The 16,398-nt window shown below is 63.9% G+C and overlaps 2 protein-coding genes across 14 annotated transcripts in view; one reads left to right on the top strand and one right to left on the bottom strand.

Annotated features, from left to right (window-relative positions):
• Positions 1–1,529, bottom strand: part of AHNAK2 (AHNAK nucleoprotein 2) — a 32,095-nt gene extending 30,566 nt beyond the window's left edge. For all 13 annotated transcript variants that reach the window (XM_067710734.1, XM_067711263.1, XM_067711184.1 and 10 more), the window contains exon 1: positions 1,352–1,529. In XM_067710734.1, coding sequence (XP_067566835.1) covers positions 1,352–1,406 — 55 coding nt within the window. In that variant the 5' untranslated portion in view covers positions 1,407–1,529. The remainder of the gene's footprint in view (positions 1–1,351) is intronic.
• A 6,060-nt stretch (positions 1,530–7,589) lies between these two features.
• On the top strand, positions 7,590–14,055 carry CLBA1 (clathrin binding box of aftiphilin containing 1). Its single transcript, XM_067711699.1, has 6 exons — positions 7,590–7,870; positions 8,184–8,963; positions 10,101–10,246; positions 11,681–11,810; positions 12,825–12,929; positions 13,868–14,055. The coding sequence occupies exons 2-6, from the start codon at positions 8,481–8,483 to the stop codon at positions 14,030–14,032; spliced, it is 1,029 nt and encodes a 342-aa protein (XP_067567800.1). The 5' UTR covers positions 7,590–7,870; positions 8,184–8,480; the 3' UTR covers positions 14,033–14,055.
• The last annotated feature ends 2,343 nt before the right edge of the window (positions 14,056–16,398 follow it).

Raw genomic sequence — 16,398 nt, 5'->3', positions numbered from 1 at the left:
AGTCTCCAGGCGGCCAGTAAGTGAGGAGAAGGCCATTGTGGGATGCGAGGCAGAGCAACGGCCCCAAGTCCTCTGGGCCCCGCTCCTCTCCCTGTGACGCGGCAGATTCCCAGGGATGTGGGCCAGGCCCGCCACAGTCAGGAGGAGGGGGCTAGGGACCCATCATTCTCCCGTTGGCTGTCCAGGGAGAATCGGGGTGCCTTGGGTTCCCACCTGGGCAAGGGAGGCCGAAACAGGAGGTCAGCTGGGCTTCAGTGCTAACCAGATTAATGGGCAACAGGAGGGACCATGGGGGCTCCTGCTGCAGCTGAAGGGGAGCCCCACCCCCTCTGCATCAGCAGTGCCATCGTCATCGATCTCCGCTTTCCCCAGGGAGTGGGGTTCCACCTGTGCTAATGCAGTGTGGCCCCAGCCCCCCTTGCTGGCAGCTGGCCAGGTGTCCTGGGTGTGGCCAGGCTGCGGCATTACTGACCCTGGGCTGGAAAGACTGTCCCTGCCCCACCCCACCCTGCCCTCCACGATGCTGAGACACCCAGACCCTGGAACCAGGCCCAGTGCAGGGACAGACAGATGACAGACAGAGCACCTGGTTCTCATTCTGCGGCCAGAGGTGCAGAGGGAGGGGTCCTGCCCCATGGGCAACCCCCACCTACCCTTGCTCAGAACTGGGGGACCCTGTGGCCTGAGCTCTGACCCCACTCAGGCCCCTCACCAAGCCCCAGACCTCAGCCACCACCTAGCCAGTGAGCCAGCACACAGCAGCCACACGCTGGAGCCAGCCCAGCCCAGCCTAGCAGTCCTGGACCAAAGCCAACAACCCCAACTCCTGGTCCAGCCAGACTGCTCTCCCCAAAAGCAGATCAGAGGGCAGTCCTGGCGGCAGGTTCCCACCGCCTGCTGACCCACGGCAGTCATGCCCCACTTACACGTGCGGCCCGCCCCAGGCGGCTGCCTCTAGGGACAGCACACGTCCCAGAGGGCTACAGCAGGGGTACAGTTGACAGAGAGGGAGAGACAGACAGTGAGTTACAGAGAGGCGAGGAGTGACAGGGTGGTAGAGGCGCGTCAGCGACCCAGAGAAACAAAGTGAGCGGCAGGGATGGAGAGGGGTGGGAGGCCAAGGGACAGGGACAGGTAAGAGATGAGACGCAGGAGGAGGGAGGCACAGACCCGAGCAGCCCCCGAGGCGCAGAAACGCGCTCGAGACCGCGGGCCGGTCCCGGAGGCTCCCCCACCCTGGCCGGCGCCGCAGCCCACCCGCAACGCGCGCCCCAGGACCCGCCCGGCGCGCGCCCCGCGCGGAGCCCACCCGCCCCGAGGGGAGCGGGCTGCAGGCGGGGAGGAGGCGCACCGCTGCCGGGGGCTTCGGACCAGGTGGGCAGCATCATGTGGAAGCAGTCGCACATCTTGGCGGCCGGGCGGTGCTGGCCGGCGGCGGCCCGTCGCGTCCAGTCGCAGATCCCGGCTCCGCCGCGCGGGCGGCCAGGGTGCGGGCGAGCGCAGCGCTCTGCCTCCGCTGCCCTGCGATGCCGCTGGCTGCAGGCCGCGGACTGCGGGCAGAGCCGGCGCCCCCAACCCCGCCGCCGCCAGGACCCCGCCCGGGCCAGCCCAGCCCGAGCCCAGCCACTGCGGAGCGAGCGCGGGCGGAGCCGCCGGCCTCATTCAGCCCATTGGCTGCTGCCCGCCAGGCCACGCCCCCTAGTGGCCACGCCACGCCCCTGTCCCTCCGGGAACCGGCTTGGCCCAGGCCCCGCCCACTAAGGCCCAGCCTCTCAGTCCGGACCCCGCCAACGTCCCACCTCTAGTCCGATCACCGGCACAGGCTCCGCGGCAGGCCCGCCCCTCCACTAGATTGGCCCCGCCCCGCGCCCCAACAGAGTCCTGAGTGTTGACTTTGGACGCCTGCCCGGGGGGGTCGGGGGTGGGGGGCCCGGGGGCGGTCCCCGGACGCCGCGCCAAGACTCCCGGACTTGACCTGCGCGCCGCAGTCTTGCCTTCCAGTCCGGAGACAAGACATTTCAGTCACAAGCTGGGGAGCAGGGCACCCTGGGCGAGGGCGTAGGGGCAGCGGAGCCCAGGGAGGCCACGGCATGTGATCTGACTCCACTAGCCCGGCCCTGGGGACTCCTGGTCTGGAGGTGTGCGCAGCGGGGTAGCATGGTGCCACGGTGGGGGTGGGTAGGGAAGGGTCCTGGAAGGCTCTGGGCAGACAGTCTAAGCTCGGACTTCAGGAGTAGGGAACAGAGTTCTGGACCGAAGCAACGCAGTAGTGTGTGTGCAGAGGACAGACGGAGTAAGAGAGCCGAAGCTGGTTCACACCGCGGAAAGTTTGGCTCAGGGGGGTTGGGGGCAGGGGGCAGCAGGGCTGACTACCAGGTGGCTGGGGGATGTCCCTAGGGGCACAGTGCTGGAGGTCAGGAGCCCCGCAAGAGGGTGGGGGCTGGACCGGGGCAGGGTTGTGATGAGGGAGAAGGGTCCTGGATGTTCCGGAAGCTGGCAGAGGGGACTTGGAAGACCACTGGGGAGGTTTAGGGGCCACCCTGGGCTCCAGCTTGGGTGTCGTGCAGACGTGTGCAACAGGGCACGTCTGGGGGTGTGGGCAGGGAGTGGGGATGCCTGGGAGAGCTCTGTTTCCGAGGAAGTAGGGGGTTACCTGAGGCCCAGCCTGGCGTAGACCTGAGGAAGGGCCCCTTGGGGAGTGCGGGTCCTGCTGGGGTGGGGGGTGAAGCGCCGGGGCCAGCACATTCCTGGGGGCTGCCCTGAAACGGTGCCGGTAGTGCTGGGGCAGATGAAACACACACAGTCAACTTTTCCTGGGGCAGAAAGGGGCCAGGCTGAAACAGGAGGACCACACAGACACACAGACTTGACACAGACACAGAAACACACGTAGACACACACATGACACAGACACACAAACGCTTGTAGATGAGATGTCACACACTGACACCAATACACAGATACAGGTCTACTTGGATATGTCCCCATGCACTCAGAGACAGGCACACACATGCACGCGCGCGCACACACACACAAGTGCTTGGGAACACACTCATACACGTGCACCCACTCAGGCCCACATGCCGGGATGTGCTCGACAGGACGCAGACACACACAGGTGCACACACAGAGCACACTACTTATTCCTGGGCTCACTCAGGGATCGCACAGCTGGCAGGGCCCAGGTGAGCCTGCCCGGGGGGACGAGTCATGCCTGGCAGTTCCCGCTAGCTGGGCTGCAGCCAGACGGCCTTCCAGCAAACGGTCAGACAGACACACACATCACTGCCGGGAAGAGGCCCTGGCGGCCTCCCGTCTCTCGAGCCCATGGCATGACGGGCACAGCCCTGTCCTTTAGGTGGGGACATCGGGGCTTGGGTCTCACCCCTCCTGCCCTGGTGTCTTCTCTCAGGCCAGGCGGCATTGCCCTGGGGCCCGAGACCCTGCCCTACTCGGTCCGGATGGGAATCAGTTACTTGTGGGCGCAGGGAGAGAGCTGTATGTGTCCCTGGGTGTGTCTGGCATCTGCTCGGGCCTGTCGGGAGTCTCAGCCTGCCTGTCCTGTGTGTGTGTGACTCTGGCCTTGTGGGCCTGGGAACAAGGGGCAGTCTGTGCAGTCAGCACAAGCTCTCTGGGCCCCTGCCCAATTAGGCATGTGAACTTGGATAAGTCGTGTGGCTCCCGGGCCCCGTTCAGCTGAAGCGGCCTCACCCTGTGTGGCATATATCCTGATTTTCCAGCATGGTGCACTCAGGGCTGCGGTGGCTCCTGTCAGCTCTGTGGGGAGGCGGAGGGGAGGCCAGGGGGCTGCCCCACCTAAACAGAGGCCACTGAGGGAGAGTGGAGGTGGGCACCGCTGGCCCCTCTGGGGACAGTCCCTGGGCAATTGGGTGCTCCCTGGGAATCCAGGCCAGCCGGGGCCTGGAGGAGGCTGAGGCAGGGACCCTCCCTGGGGCCACTTCTGCCTTTGGGCTTGGTGAGGGCTGGGTGGGCTGACATTTTCCTGCTGGGGCCGAGTTCACTCTGCAGCCAGGGAGTTGACTCAGCACTAGCTCAGGGCCCCAGATCCAGGATGAGGGTAGGCAGGGACACCCCCGCCCCGGCCAAGGGGTTGCCCCTTCCCCTCTCTTGTGTCCCCTGAGACAGAGGGCTGGCCTCACCCGCTGTGCACACCCCTATGTACCAGCGGGGGCCCTGTAGGCCCATTTCATCTCTGGAAGGGTGTGGTCCCTCAGGCAGTGTACCCCACAGATGGCGGACTGCAGCTGTGTAGAGGGAGACTGCCCAGGAGTCAGCCCCCAGGCCAGCCAGGCCTGGCCCTGCCTCCTCCTACCAGTCCCTCCTCCCACCCGTGGGGGCCTTGCAACCCCGGCCTGGCCCCAGGGTCACAGCGCCTGATGGGGAGAAGGCTGCCCGGGTAGGACCTGCGCGGCCCATCTGTGCCTGACCCCTGCCCTCCCTACCGCCCAGCTGAAGCCTGGCCGGGCGCCTGCCGCAGAGCCCTGCGCGGCCAGGAGCTCCTGCCATCACGCTCCACTCCAGCCCGTCCTGAGGTCCCCCTCTGGGGACAGATGCCCCGCTGGCGGAGGCCACAGCAGCTGGGCATGGCTCAGCAATAGCTGCCCCTCAAGAAGCATGGAGACGCGGGCTGACTCACAGCCACCCTTGGCACACACGAGGCCCCGCACCATTTCTGAGGGGCACCCCTGGGGGGGCGGCCTGTGGGGGCTCTGAGCGGCCCGCGCTCTCTCCTGCTGGCCCGCACTTGCTCAGCCCCCTCCCTAGGAGCACCGTGCCGGGAGGCTGGTGCCACACCCCAGCCCTGGCCCGGCCCGCTGGTCGCGGGTCTCAGACTGGGTACCCAGGTGCTGTGGCTGGCAATGCAGTGCACTGCTGGGGACAGGGCGAGGGGCCAGGGCTGCTGGCTGGCGTAGCTCCTTAGGCCCCCCCCTCCTCAGCAGAGCCCCAGGCCTGCCCCACCCACCTGGCTGGCTGCCCTCCGTGCCGCTCCGGGCAGGCAGGGATGCCCAGAGCATCAATGATTGATGCCTCCTTGCGGCAGCCGCGGCAGCATAAGCAAAAATAGCTCTGCCACTGCCCCTGCCCCAGCCCAGCCCAGCTGGAGGGGCACACAGGCTGGTGGGGGCGCCTGGGTCGCCCTCCACTGCCATCTGCCCTCCCACCCAGTCCTCTGCACAGAGGCGGGGGAAGGGCTCCAGGTCTGCTGCCCCCGGCCGCTAACTGCCTCACTCTCCCCCAAGCTGAGTGCCCACTCCAGGCCTGGGGACCGGCGTCCTCCTTGACTCACTCTAAGGACTCAGGGCTGAGGAGCGGACCAGCTAGGTGCTCCCTGGAGTGAGTGGCCCTCCCCATGGCTCATCAGGTGATGTGCAGAGTTGCTAGGATACCGTGGGGCTCCAGGCGGAGTGGCAGCTGGCCCCTTCTTCCTGAGGCTGTGTCAGGGGAGGCTTGGTGGGGCAATGGCAGAGGAGAAGCTGCCCACACCACCGTTCAGCAGGGCTGGGACGCAGGGCTGGACCGAGGTGTTGACAGACGAGCAGCCTGGGAGGGCCACATGGGCTCTCTCTTCACCACACTGTGCCCAGCCCGCACAGCACCTCGGGAGTCGTGGCTTGTGTCCCCTGCACCCCCACTTTAATAGGGACCTGCCCCCTCTGGCCAGTCTCCCCCAGCACGTGAAGCCTTTCAAACTTCAACAGCTGCCTGCCCTGCCCAGCCACCTGGAGGCCTGGCCCTTGGCTTCTGCCCCACGTCATGCCCAGAGCCCCCAGACGCCAGCCTGAGGAGCCAGGGGCCACCTGTCAGCTCCTTGGGCTTCCCCCACCCACTCCTGCATCCAGGGCACGGCACCCAATGTCGGGGTCACCTCTGCTGCCTCCTCTGAGTCTTGGTTCCCCCAACGCAGCACCTCCTTAGAGGCGTAGCCAGGGGTCAGCCAGGTGTAACCACACTCACACACACACACACACACACACACACACACACACACACACACACACAGGCAGTGGCTTAAACCAACTCTCATTTATTCCCTTACAGTTCCGGTGTCGCAAGGCTGCATTCCTCCTGGGGATCTGTTTCAGGACAGGTCGTGCCCTGGCCTTCTTCAGCTTCCGAGGCCACCTGCGCTCCTTGGTTGGTGGCCCTGCATCACTCTGACCTCTGCTTCCGTCCCGCCGTCTTCTCTCTCAGACTCTGACCCTCCCGCCTCCCTCTTGTAAGGACCCTTGTGATGACATCGAACTCAATGGCGTAACCCGGGACCCTCTTCCCATCGTGAGAGGCATAACTTGATCATGTCTGTAGAGTCCCTACAGGTTCTGGGGATCAGCAGGGGCTCCTGCAGGAGGCTTTATTCACCTACCACACCACATAATGCAGAACAACCCACCCGCAGGCCAGTGTCTTGTCGGGTCACCTCATTCTGTCCCCTGAGGGTCACAGTGCCATCCTCACTCGTCACCGAGGTCCAGACAGCGCATGGGGAGCTGCTGAGGGTCTGGAGAGCAGGCTCCAGCCCCAGCAACACTTCTTACTCAGGCCTTCGTGCCTGGCCGTCAGTTTCCTCACCGGGACATGAAGACAACAGCCCTCCTACCCCTCTCCAGCCCCTGGACTGTAAGGATGGCAAGGACAGTGAATGAGGGGGTCCGAGCAGTGGGTGGACAGCACAGGACCGATCTCCCTGGGTGACGTCGAGGCAGGAGAGAGCCGGTGTCTGGTCACCTTCCTGCAGGGTCACCCCAGTGACTGCCCAGCACTGGGCAGTCTGACTGCATTGCTCCAACACTGCATTGCTGGCCGTTGTGCCCCTCGGGAAGCAGGGGATGGGGCAGATGGCTAAGGTCCGGGGTTCAGAGAACGATCTCATCTGGTAATTTTTAAAATGGAAATTTTCGGTAGCTTAGCTGCGCAGGACCATTGAGAGAGCAGGTGATTCATGCAAACCGGACAGGGCCCAGGGAGGCCCCCAGGAGGTCCCAGGGTGGAGAACTCTGAGCACGAAGGCAGACTGGGGGACCGCGTGTGGTTCAGGGCTTCAGCCGGGGGCCTGATGGCCGCATCTGCGGAGGGCTGATCTAGGCAGATGGGGAAAGGCCAGGAGTGCCTGGGAAAGGAGCTAGCAGGAGGGCAGGGCTAGCCCACGAGCGGCCCTTGCCCTGGGGCATGTGGCAGCAGGAGGGGCTGGTGGTCCATGGCCCAGACTGGCCCTGCCTTGCCTTGGGGCTGGCTGGTGACCAGGCCGAGAATCAGGGCTCTACATGGGACCCGAGAGGGAGGGGGTCGCGCCCCCGCTCCTGCCCGCCAGGAGGCCCACGCTTGGAAGTACTAGCTTCTGGGGATTCAGGGTTTGACAAGACAGATGGCACAGCTACACACATCCCCACTGAGGCGGGGCAGGGGCACGAGAGGGCATCCAGGGCGGCCCGGGTCGGAGGGCTGCAGCTGGCCGCCGGGGCTGGGGGGATGGACGTTGGCGGCAGCACGCGCCTGCTCACTCCCGGCCGCGGGGCGTGTAGGGCGCCCGCTCCACGTTGGGTGGCAGCACGAGGAGTCGTCTAATTAACCAGAGCCTTTTCGCGCGGCGGCTGAAAGGCGCGGGGGTGACGGGTCCCGCCCAGGCCGGGCACAACCGGATAGTCCGCTCCCTACGCTCACAGAACTTCGCCGGCGCGGGGGCGGGGCCTGGCGCTGCCACGCCCCGCGCGGCGCCGGCGCACTGACGCCAGGGCTGCAGACGACGGAAGCTGGACAGTCGCGCGTCGTTGCCGGGCAACTGTCCAGCGGAGGCCGAGGAGACCCCCCGCAGCCTGCTGCGCCCGCGGGCGGAGGCGGAGACTTGGCCGAGGTGGGTGCGGGCCCGAGCCGGACGCCGGGGCCCCAGCGCGCTCCAAGTCCGCCCCTCGGGAGCCGTAGGCCAGGCCCGATCGTGGTCCTCAGCGGCCACCTCGGACCCCCGCCCGCCCCGCGAGGGGACTACCCGAGCCCCCAACCCAACTCTCGGGGACCCCCGGGCGCCGCCCTCCCTCGGGCGCCCGGACTCTCCCCGGCTCTGCCAGACTGGGCCTCGCAGACCCCTGCCCACGGCGGCCGAGACAGGACCCCGCAGTTCGTCCACCCTCCCAGGCAGTGCTGACCCCCAGCACCTGGTTGGTCTCTAGGACACGCCCCTGTGCTGGACCGTTCGCCCAGACGCGTGGAGGAAGAAGCCGGGCAGCGGCTCCGGTCACTTTTGCCTGGGTGACCAGGCTGTGTATGCGGTCTGTGTCCGTTCCGCAGCGACAGTGGACCCACACCAGCCCATCCGTACTCCCGAGGGAGCCGCCGGCAGCTGCTGGGCGGCGGGCGAGCAGGCAACCCCGTCGGGCCCTGTCCAGCCCCGGGCAGCTCCCGCACAGCGGTGTGGATGTCTCCTGAGCATCTTCCCATCGCGTCTATGCGGGCTTGGCGGCACCAACATGCAAGGCCAGCGGGAGCTGGGGGGAGCACCTGGCCACGTGCCCCCTCTCTGCGCGTTTCTGAGTGACCTCGCAGAGCAAGCAGGCGGGGTTTCCTTCTGCCGGGTTTCTGAATACAGCGGTGCAGGCTCGGCACCTGGGACACAGGGCGGTGACGCTGTGGGGTGGGCGAGTCCCCGCTCCCTTCTTCCCCCGCCCGATGGGGATGGGGAAGCCAGGATCTCTGGGCGCAGCGGAGAGGGCTTGTCTGCCTCCGCCAGGGGTCCAGACCTAGGGGAACACAGCGGTGCCTGGGGAGAGTTTGAAGGCTTTCGGGAATCCTCAGCCAGGTCTGAACAATTCTCTCAGTCCTTTGAGCTCCCGGAGAGGCCCACAGAACCTCAGCCGACAAGAACCATTTCTGCCCAAAAGGAGCCTGGTTCTCACCAGTCTCACCAGGGTGGACCTGGGGTGACAGGAACCAGCGCCATCACACCTTCTGAGGTATTTCTAAAGTATTCGTCTTTGCCATGTTGCACGGGAAGTGTTTCCTGTGCTTTGGTGGGCTGGCCAGGGAGGGGGTCTGCTTCTCTCCGGGCTTCATCCCACCCCCACTTTCCTTTCCCGCCACCTTCCTAAGGGGAGCGTCTGCCCACTCTCCATCAACCAGGCTGTATTTTCCTGGCCCGTTTAGGGCACGTGGTGAAAGAGCATTTCTTTCATCTGAGTTGTCAATCTACTTATTTAGAAAACCTCACCAAGAGTCACATTTCAGTGTGCATGCACTGACCGGGCACTGGGGGTGGCCTGGAGAGCCCAGGACTCGCCCCCTTACTCCGTGCACCTTCCTGCCCTGACCTCCAGGGTTTCCCTTCAGTGTGACTGCCTCTCATCTTCCTCTTTCTCTGCCTTCTCTTCCCAAATGGTTTACCCCAAACACCAAAAGTGAAACAGAGAAGGGAGGAAAGGATTTGCTGGTTCTAAGGATGGTCCGTTTGTTTTCTAAACCAGGACCTCTGACAAGATCCACTCTTCGTACATACAGTTAGCTCTGCTTTAATGCTTGTTTTGAAGACAGGACTGTCTTCCAATGCGATTACTGTATCGGGGAACAATTGAAGCATAATGTGAACTTTGCAGGAAACCCCAGGTGAATGCAGAAAACCACACCTGCTGAACTGAGGCCCATGTGAATATGCACCATGCACACGCCCACCTCTCCCAGCCTCCTCGGTCTACCAACACCCACCCAGACATCAGACAACCCACCTTCCAGCACTTCACACTAATTCACAACCTGCAAACCTCTTTTCCGGGAAGGGCCATGTTTATTGTAATAGGAATGGATTTCTCAACCAATTAACATGTGGGGAACAGTGCTCACATTTTCATTGTGTGCACATCTTTTTTCCATGTGCCACTGATGAAGTTTATGACTATTGTGCCCTAATCACACTTTTCCACACACACTGGTTTCCATTGCACGATGCACAGTGCAGTGATTTGCAAGAACGAACATGTCATGTTTCAGTAGCAGCAACGGTATATAATCATTTACAAATTTCATTTGTACCGAAATTATATATTTGGAATAAGGTGACATGATATGTGTATTTCTCCTAATTTTGGTATGTTTTTCAGCCTATTGTCAGCTATGAGAAGATTTTTAGGTTCGCTTTTCAAGAAGTACCAGTCCCACAGGCAACTGAAGATGTTTCCACCTTAGACCATTTCTTAGAAACAGGCAATGAAGAAAAACTTGGCCTTGAATCTGTGCATAAACTGTGGTAATGAACTTGGATTGGCGCTCACATGTCTTCTGGCAGCTCTGCATTTATGCCTTTGGTTGATATGGTGGACGCATGGGGTCTTCTGTTTTTACCTCTATAGAGGGCTTCGTCCCTCCCGAGGTTCCACCACCTGTGGTCCAAGGGTCGAAGGACCGGGTGGCACAGGTGCAGCAGCTCCTCCTTTTGGAGCCATGTCCAGCCCTTCCCCCACCCCCCACCAGCTCACCCGGAGCAAAGTGGGCCAGGGAGTGCCAGCTCCTCGGGTCTTGGTGAGAGTGCTGGGGGTGAGGGAGGGGCCAGTGGGCTTGGGTGGTGGGCACAGGGGCTCCTGGGGGACTGGACCGAGTGACCCTTAGTGCCCTGGAGACACCCCAGTGCCCTGGAGACATTCTAGGCCCACCGCAGGGTCAGCCCACCGGTGCTCCTGGGGCTGCCAGCAAGGCTGACACTCCCAGTAAAGGTCCCTAAGGGAGATCACAGAGGCACTTGTTGTGGACGGCCATTTTCTTAGACTCTCTTTCACTGAGCACTGAGCAAAAAACCAGTTTAGCTCGAGTGGATAAAATATAGGCTGAGCAGCCTGGGACCTGCTGGACCCAGGCCCCAGAGGGAGGAGGTGGAGGTGTGTGGGAGCTAGCTTCCCTGGTCCCTGCGCGCTGCCGGGCAGGCGGGCAGGTGGAGACATTGTCAGACAGCTCTGCAGGTGGGCTCTCCTAGGCTCTGGCCGGGGTCCGAGCTGGGGTCCCAGCCAGCGCCTGCCCAGAGCACTCTCCCCCCACCCCAGCAGAGGCCTGGGGACCAGAGCCAGAGCCTGGATGACCAGGACAGCCCAGGTGGCTGGTGTGCCCTCTGGGCATGCTGCTTCCCCAGGTCGTGGTCCAGGGCAGAAGGCGGGCCGTGTGATCCTGGGGCACCCGCAGGCACTGGTGGTCCTGCGTGTCGGGACCGGGCTGGGCTGGACGCTGTGGTGACACAGAGGGTCAGGGTTACTCTGGGGTGGTCTGGAAGCGACTCGGCACTTGGCGAGTCTGTCCCCCTGTAGCCATTTGCGCGCCTGCCCGTGCCTTCTCTCCTGGAGGCCAGGCTGAGCAGCAGGGCGGGGCCCCGGCACACACTCGTGTTCATCCCTCTCGGCATCTGCTCCTCTCGGTTTCTGGACATCTCTGTGGTACCTGGCGTGGCTCTAGGCACCTGAGATCATCAGGAAACAAGACTGCGGGGCTTCTGCCCTCGGAGGAGACACGAGGTGGTGAAATTGGTCTTTCAGGCCAGGGCTGTGCTGGGCGCCTGCAGGGCAGTAGGCGCTTGCGTGAACGCGCAAAGCGGCGAGAAGCCGGGCTCCTGTGGTCAGCTCTGAAGGGCCAGGCGCCCTCTCTGCCTCCCGTCTGAAGCCCTCCGGGCTACTTTGTAACTAATGCCGCTCCTTCCCAGTTCCGAACCCAGAAAACTCTGGAGAGCTCTTCAGAGCTCCAGGACCGTGACGACTTCCCGAGGCCTCTGGAGCGAGTCCCGTTGCCGGGAAAACTTCCTTCTTGTTCTCGGAATAGATGCTGCTCAGAAGGTGAAATGACCTGGGTGGAGGTGGGCTCCTGGGGGCTGGCAGGACTGCGAGCATCTCTGCCAGCCACCCTGTGCGCCGCTCCTGGACGGGGCGGGAGGTGGGGCGCGCGGCGCGCACATGCAGCTGGGACGCTGCCATCTCAAGGCGGGAAGGGTGAGCCAGGGCGCCCTCCTCTGGCTCCGGCAGCTCCTCGACGGGCCATCAGGCGCAGCCCTGCCCTCGGCGCCTGGTGAAGGAGGTGCCCTGGCAGCGCGGTGATGTAGTGGTGCACTCTGCCGGGGGCCGCAGGGCGCAGCCACCCCACAGGTGCTGCTGGAGGCGGTGGGCTTGGCGCCCGGGGCTCTGGCGGGGCCGGGTCACTGTGAAGGCCGCGGGCGGGGGGTGCAGGGGAGGTGTGGGGTCTGCCGTCAGGCGGGCCCTGAGGTGGGAGCCAGCCAAGCCGGAGCAGAGCGGTGGCGGGGGACGCGCTCAGGAAGGCCCCGGCCAGAGGCCACGTGTCTCACCGAGCGCCAACTCACAGCCACTTACACGCCGTAGGGCTCATGAGTCATCAAAGAAATGCAAATTGTAAGGATGGTCGTCTTTCAGGCATCAAGCTGGCAAAGATCTTTTTCCATTTTTTAAGTATTATGGAAATTTTCAAAAGTGGAAAACACAGAAGGGGCTGGCAGGCAGGCCCCGGTGAACACGGGGCACAGGAATGGTGGCCGTGGCCACACTGGCCAGGAGGGGGCCTGCGGGGCTGGACAGTGACCCGGCTGGTGAGTCTCTGTGGGAGGAAAACAGTGGGGGGAGGGGGCAGGAGAGGCGGCGAGGACCTCGGTTGAGAAGGGCACCGCGGTCCTTGGCCTGAGGGCCGCGTGAGCCGGGGTGGGCGGCTGGCAGCCCCCAGCGGAGCCTGAGTCGGGGCCACGTTGCCATTTTACAGGGAGACGTGCCGGAGGGCCCAGGTGAAAAAGAGAAAACGACCTTTTAATCTGCCTTCCTTCTGCTGACACTGGTTTACTTCCTCAGAGCCCTTCGGAGGGCCCGGGACGCACTCTGGGAGACCCTGGCCTCCACGAGCCTGAAGAGCTCGGCTTCCGCCTGCACCGCTGCAGAGCCCTGATCCAGACCAAGGTGAGAGCCCGGGACGCCTGGGGCCTGGGTCTCGGGTTCCAGTCGCTTCTATCCTTTAACTCTCATGGGCTCGTAAGAGTCAGAGGGGCGGCAGGCGGCCTCCGTCCTGCCGCTCCTCTGGAGGAAAAGCCTCTTCCGGGAACAGGGTCTCCCGCCCACCCTGGGACCACGTGTCGGGGTGCGCGGTTAGCAGCCCAGCTCCCGCGGGGCGCGAGCTCAGCCTGGAGAGGCGCGTCCCCACCCCCGCGCCCCAGGACCCCGTGCTGCCCCGGATGTGGAGCTGGCTCTGAGCGCCCCCCTCCCCCAGGGAGAAGGCGGGGCGGCACCGGTTGGAGTGCGGGGTGCCACGCAGGGGGCGCCGAGGCCAAGGGCCTGATCCGGAGCTGGGGCGGCAGGAGGGCGTGGAGGGAGCGGCGCGGAGACGGGGCTCTCGGCGGGAGCCGGCTCCGATGTGAGTTGGCGCCGCCCGGCTGGCGGGAGACGGGCACAGGGGCCACCCCTCTGCCCTGTGAAACCGCGGGGCAGGAGGCGGAACCTTCTAGAGGCACGTGGCTGGAACCGTCTTAGAGCATCAAGACAGAAACGTCCCCAGCAAGCCCCCCACCCCCACCCCGGTCAGCCCCAGCGGCGACCGCGGCCGCGGCGCGGTTCGTTGGGAATGTCCCTGGGGCCACCGGCCGGGTGGGAGGAGGACGAGGAGAGCGACAGGGGCCCGGGGCCCAGCGTGCCCTCCTCACGGTGCAGTCCCGTTTGCTCCGGGTGAAGCTGTGGCTTCTGTCCCCGCGCGCCTCTGTGGTGGCAGCGCGTGGGGAGGGGCGCAAGATGAGGGTAAGGAGACGCCGCCAGAGACGGGCGAGGGCCCCGGGCAGGCGCGGGCGGCCGGGGGCGTCTCTGGGGGCGCGCGTGCTCTCCCCGACCTGTCCCTCCTTTCTTGCCAGCTCCCAGGGACGCCAGGCGGCAGACAGGGCAGCCTGATCACGTACAGCCTCTTCCTCAAGACCCCCATACACGGAGATGGGCAATACACCACAATTCCAAGGAAAAAGAAGATTTTCAGCCCTCGTAACCTAAAGATGGCATTGTTTAACAGCGACGTTTGCTAAAGCGCGAGGGCTTTGTGTCTTGATGAGGGATTGTGCGGCTTCTTACCGGTTTGGTCTGGTACTGGAAACCAGAGCTATTTCGTGGAGGGGTGTCCTGTATCAGGGCTGACGCTTTGATGGGGGGTGTGTCCCTCGGCAGAGCCAGTCACCAGGAAGGGGGCACCCGGGACCCCAGGAGCCCCACCCCAGCCTGGCTCCAGGGACCCCCCCCGGGAAGGTGTTGCCAGCCGCTGGGGGCACCTGTGAGGGACCCCAGGCCTGGCTGCCTGAGCCATGCTGCCTGGGACCCCAGGGTGGCTTCACGTGTGGCTGGAACTGTCACTGGGAGCAGCCGTTCAGGGACCCGGTAGGCCCTGCGTGCGTTGCTGCCACACTGGCCCCTGGCCTGGGTGTCCACGTGGCAGGGCACGCGCAGGGGTAGGTGCTGTTCCCGCAAAGCGAGTGTGCTCGCCTGCCCGGTGCCTGGGTGCGTATCCAGTGGTGATGTCTGCCTGCGGGCAGGCGAGCCATCCTGTATCAGCTGAGGGAACCTCTTATGACCGCAGAGCCCAGCAGTCGGCACTGCCTTTCGTAAAATTTTATTAAGTAACAACAACAGCCTGGGGCTTCCCTGGTGGCGCAGTGGTTGAGAGTCCGCCTGCCGATGCAGGGGACACGGGTTCGTGCCCCGGTCTGGGAAGATCCCACATGCCGCGGAGCGGCTGGGCCCGTGAGCCATGGCCGCTGAGCCTGCGCGTCCGGAGTCTGTGCTCCGCAACGGGAGAGGCCACAACAGCGAGAGGCCCGCGTACCACAAAACAAAGAAACAAACAAACAAAAATCAATAAATAAATAACAACAGCCTGGACAAGCTGTGTTCTTGCTGAATCACCGGCTCTGTGGGGACCTGGTGCTGGAAACCCCGGCAGGCGGCCCTTCCAGCCCCTCAGGGAGGCCTGGGGATTGAAGGCTGGTGGGGCCCGGCACACGCACGGCAGGACCCCGGCATCACTGTCCCTCCAAGGCCACTGTCGAGTCTGGGACACCACAGCCGGGGGCAGCCTCAGACGCCAACTCCATCGATGGAGGTGTCAGATCCAGACAGAGGTCAAGTGGGGTCACAGTGACCAGCAGATGCCACCTGTCACATGGGAGAAGGAGGCGGCTGGCTGTCACCCGCACCCCAGCACCCTCGGCCACTCCACAGACCACCTGTGGATCTGAGGCTTATGTTAAGAGGTAACAGATTTTGGGGGCTGTATGTTTGGGAAACCTGCCTAATTTCTCAGCCGGAAAGAGGTGGGAGTTTGGAAACTGCTTTCTGCCACGCTGCTTCCGCCAAAGGGGAGCATCCACTCGGGGTCTCCCAGGACCCCTCCAGCAGAGGTCGCCTGAGCCGTGCCATCATTTCCTAGCCTTTGGTTAAAGTTAGACGTGACAACCCAAAATACGCCATTGTGCTTCCCCCCCAGATTCAAATTCCGATGCTGTCATTTCACTGTCCTCACAGCTGCCCTCCCTGCCCCCTGGCTGCAAGCCGAGCTCTCCCCCCCCCTCGCTGGCCGTGTCCAGCTGGGTCTCCAGCCGCTCCTCACACAAGTCCCAGACTCCACAGGCCCCAAAGCCAAACTTCCCCCCGACCCCGCTCTGCTCTTCCGCCACCCACCCGCTCCTCAAGCCGGAAACCACTGCTCCCCCCCCCTCACTCCCCGTCTAATCAAACACCACGTCTACCTCTGATTCTGTGTCCTCGTGTCCAGCCCATCTGCTGGAGGAGGGGACTCCTTGAGTTGGGAGAGACAGGCTGGCACACGGTTAAGTGCTGACTGGTCACCTGATTCAGATGTACAGGGTGTAAGAGGCGGTCACTCTTACCCTGAGCAGAGCAAGCCCAGTCAGCTACCCAACCATGGTTTAAAATAAACACGGTCGAGACTACAAAGAAATCTAAAATACTTACTGAAATCAGGCAACAGAAGAGGCCCACAGCCGCTCTCATCACCGCAGCGGCGACAGAGGAGACTTTCAGCTCCACGCTGGGCCAGCAGAGTCCAGTCCTGAGCAGCCCCAGCGGCGGGCAGGTCTGGACCCATCCTCCAGCCCGGGCGTGAGGGGGAGAGCTGCAAGAAATCCCCCCGGAGCAGAAGGCAGCTCTCTCAGAAGTCGGAGGGGGTCGGAAAGCAGAGAGAAAGCCCCTCTGGCAGGCACTCTGGGGTTTCTGCCACCAAGTCGCAATCAGCATCACAGAGCTGGGTTCAGAGACATAGGCCTGGAGAAAGCTTGGCCACTGTGTAAAGAGGAGCCTGGCTTCCTTGAGAAGGAGTCCTGAGTGACCACACAGACGGGAGCCCAGAGAGGCCCAGGGACCCCGTGTTGGAGTCTGCCAG

This window comes from Pseudorca crassidens, chromosome 1 (genome assembly GCF_039906515.1).
Source record: "Pseudorca crassidens isolate mPseCra1 chromosome 1, mPseCra1.hap1, whole genome shotgun sequence".
NCBI classification, from domain to species: domain Eukaryota; kingdom Metazoa; phylum Chordata; class Mammalia; order Artiodactyla; family Delphinidae; genus Pseudorca; species Pseudorca crassidens.
The sequence above is the reverse complement of the archived record's forward strand: the minus strand, read 5'-3'. Positions and strand labels throughout refer to the sequence as shown.

Excerpts from the sequence above, each read along its gene's own strand:
- CLBA1 (XM_067711699.1), top strand. The coding sequence starts at position 8,481 with ATGCAAGGCCAGCGGGAGCTGGGGGGAGCACCTGGCCACGTGCCCCCT. Across the intron at positions 11,811-12,824 it reads GAATAGATGCTGCTCAGAAG|AGCCCTTCGGAGGGCCCGGG; the intron begins GTGAAATGACCT and ends TTACTTCCTCAG. Across the intron at positions 12,930-13,867 it reads GAGCCCTGATCCAGACCAAG|CTCCCAGGGACGCCAGGCGG; the intron begins GTGAGAGCCCGG and ends CTTTCTTGCCAG.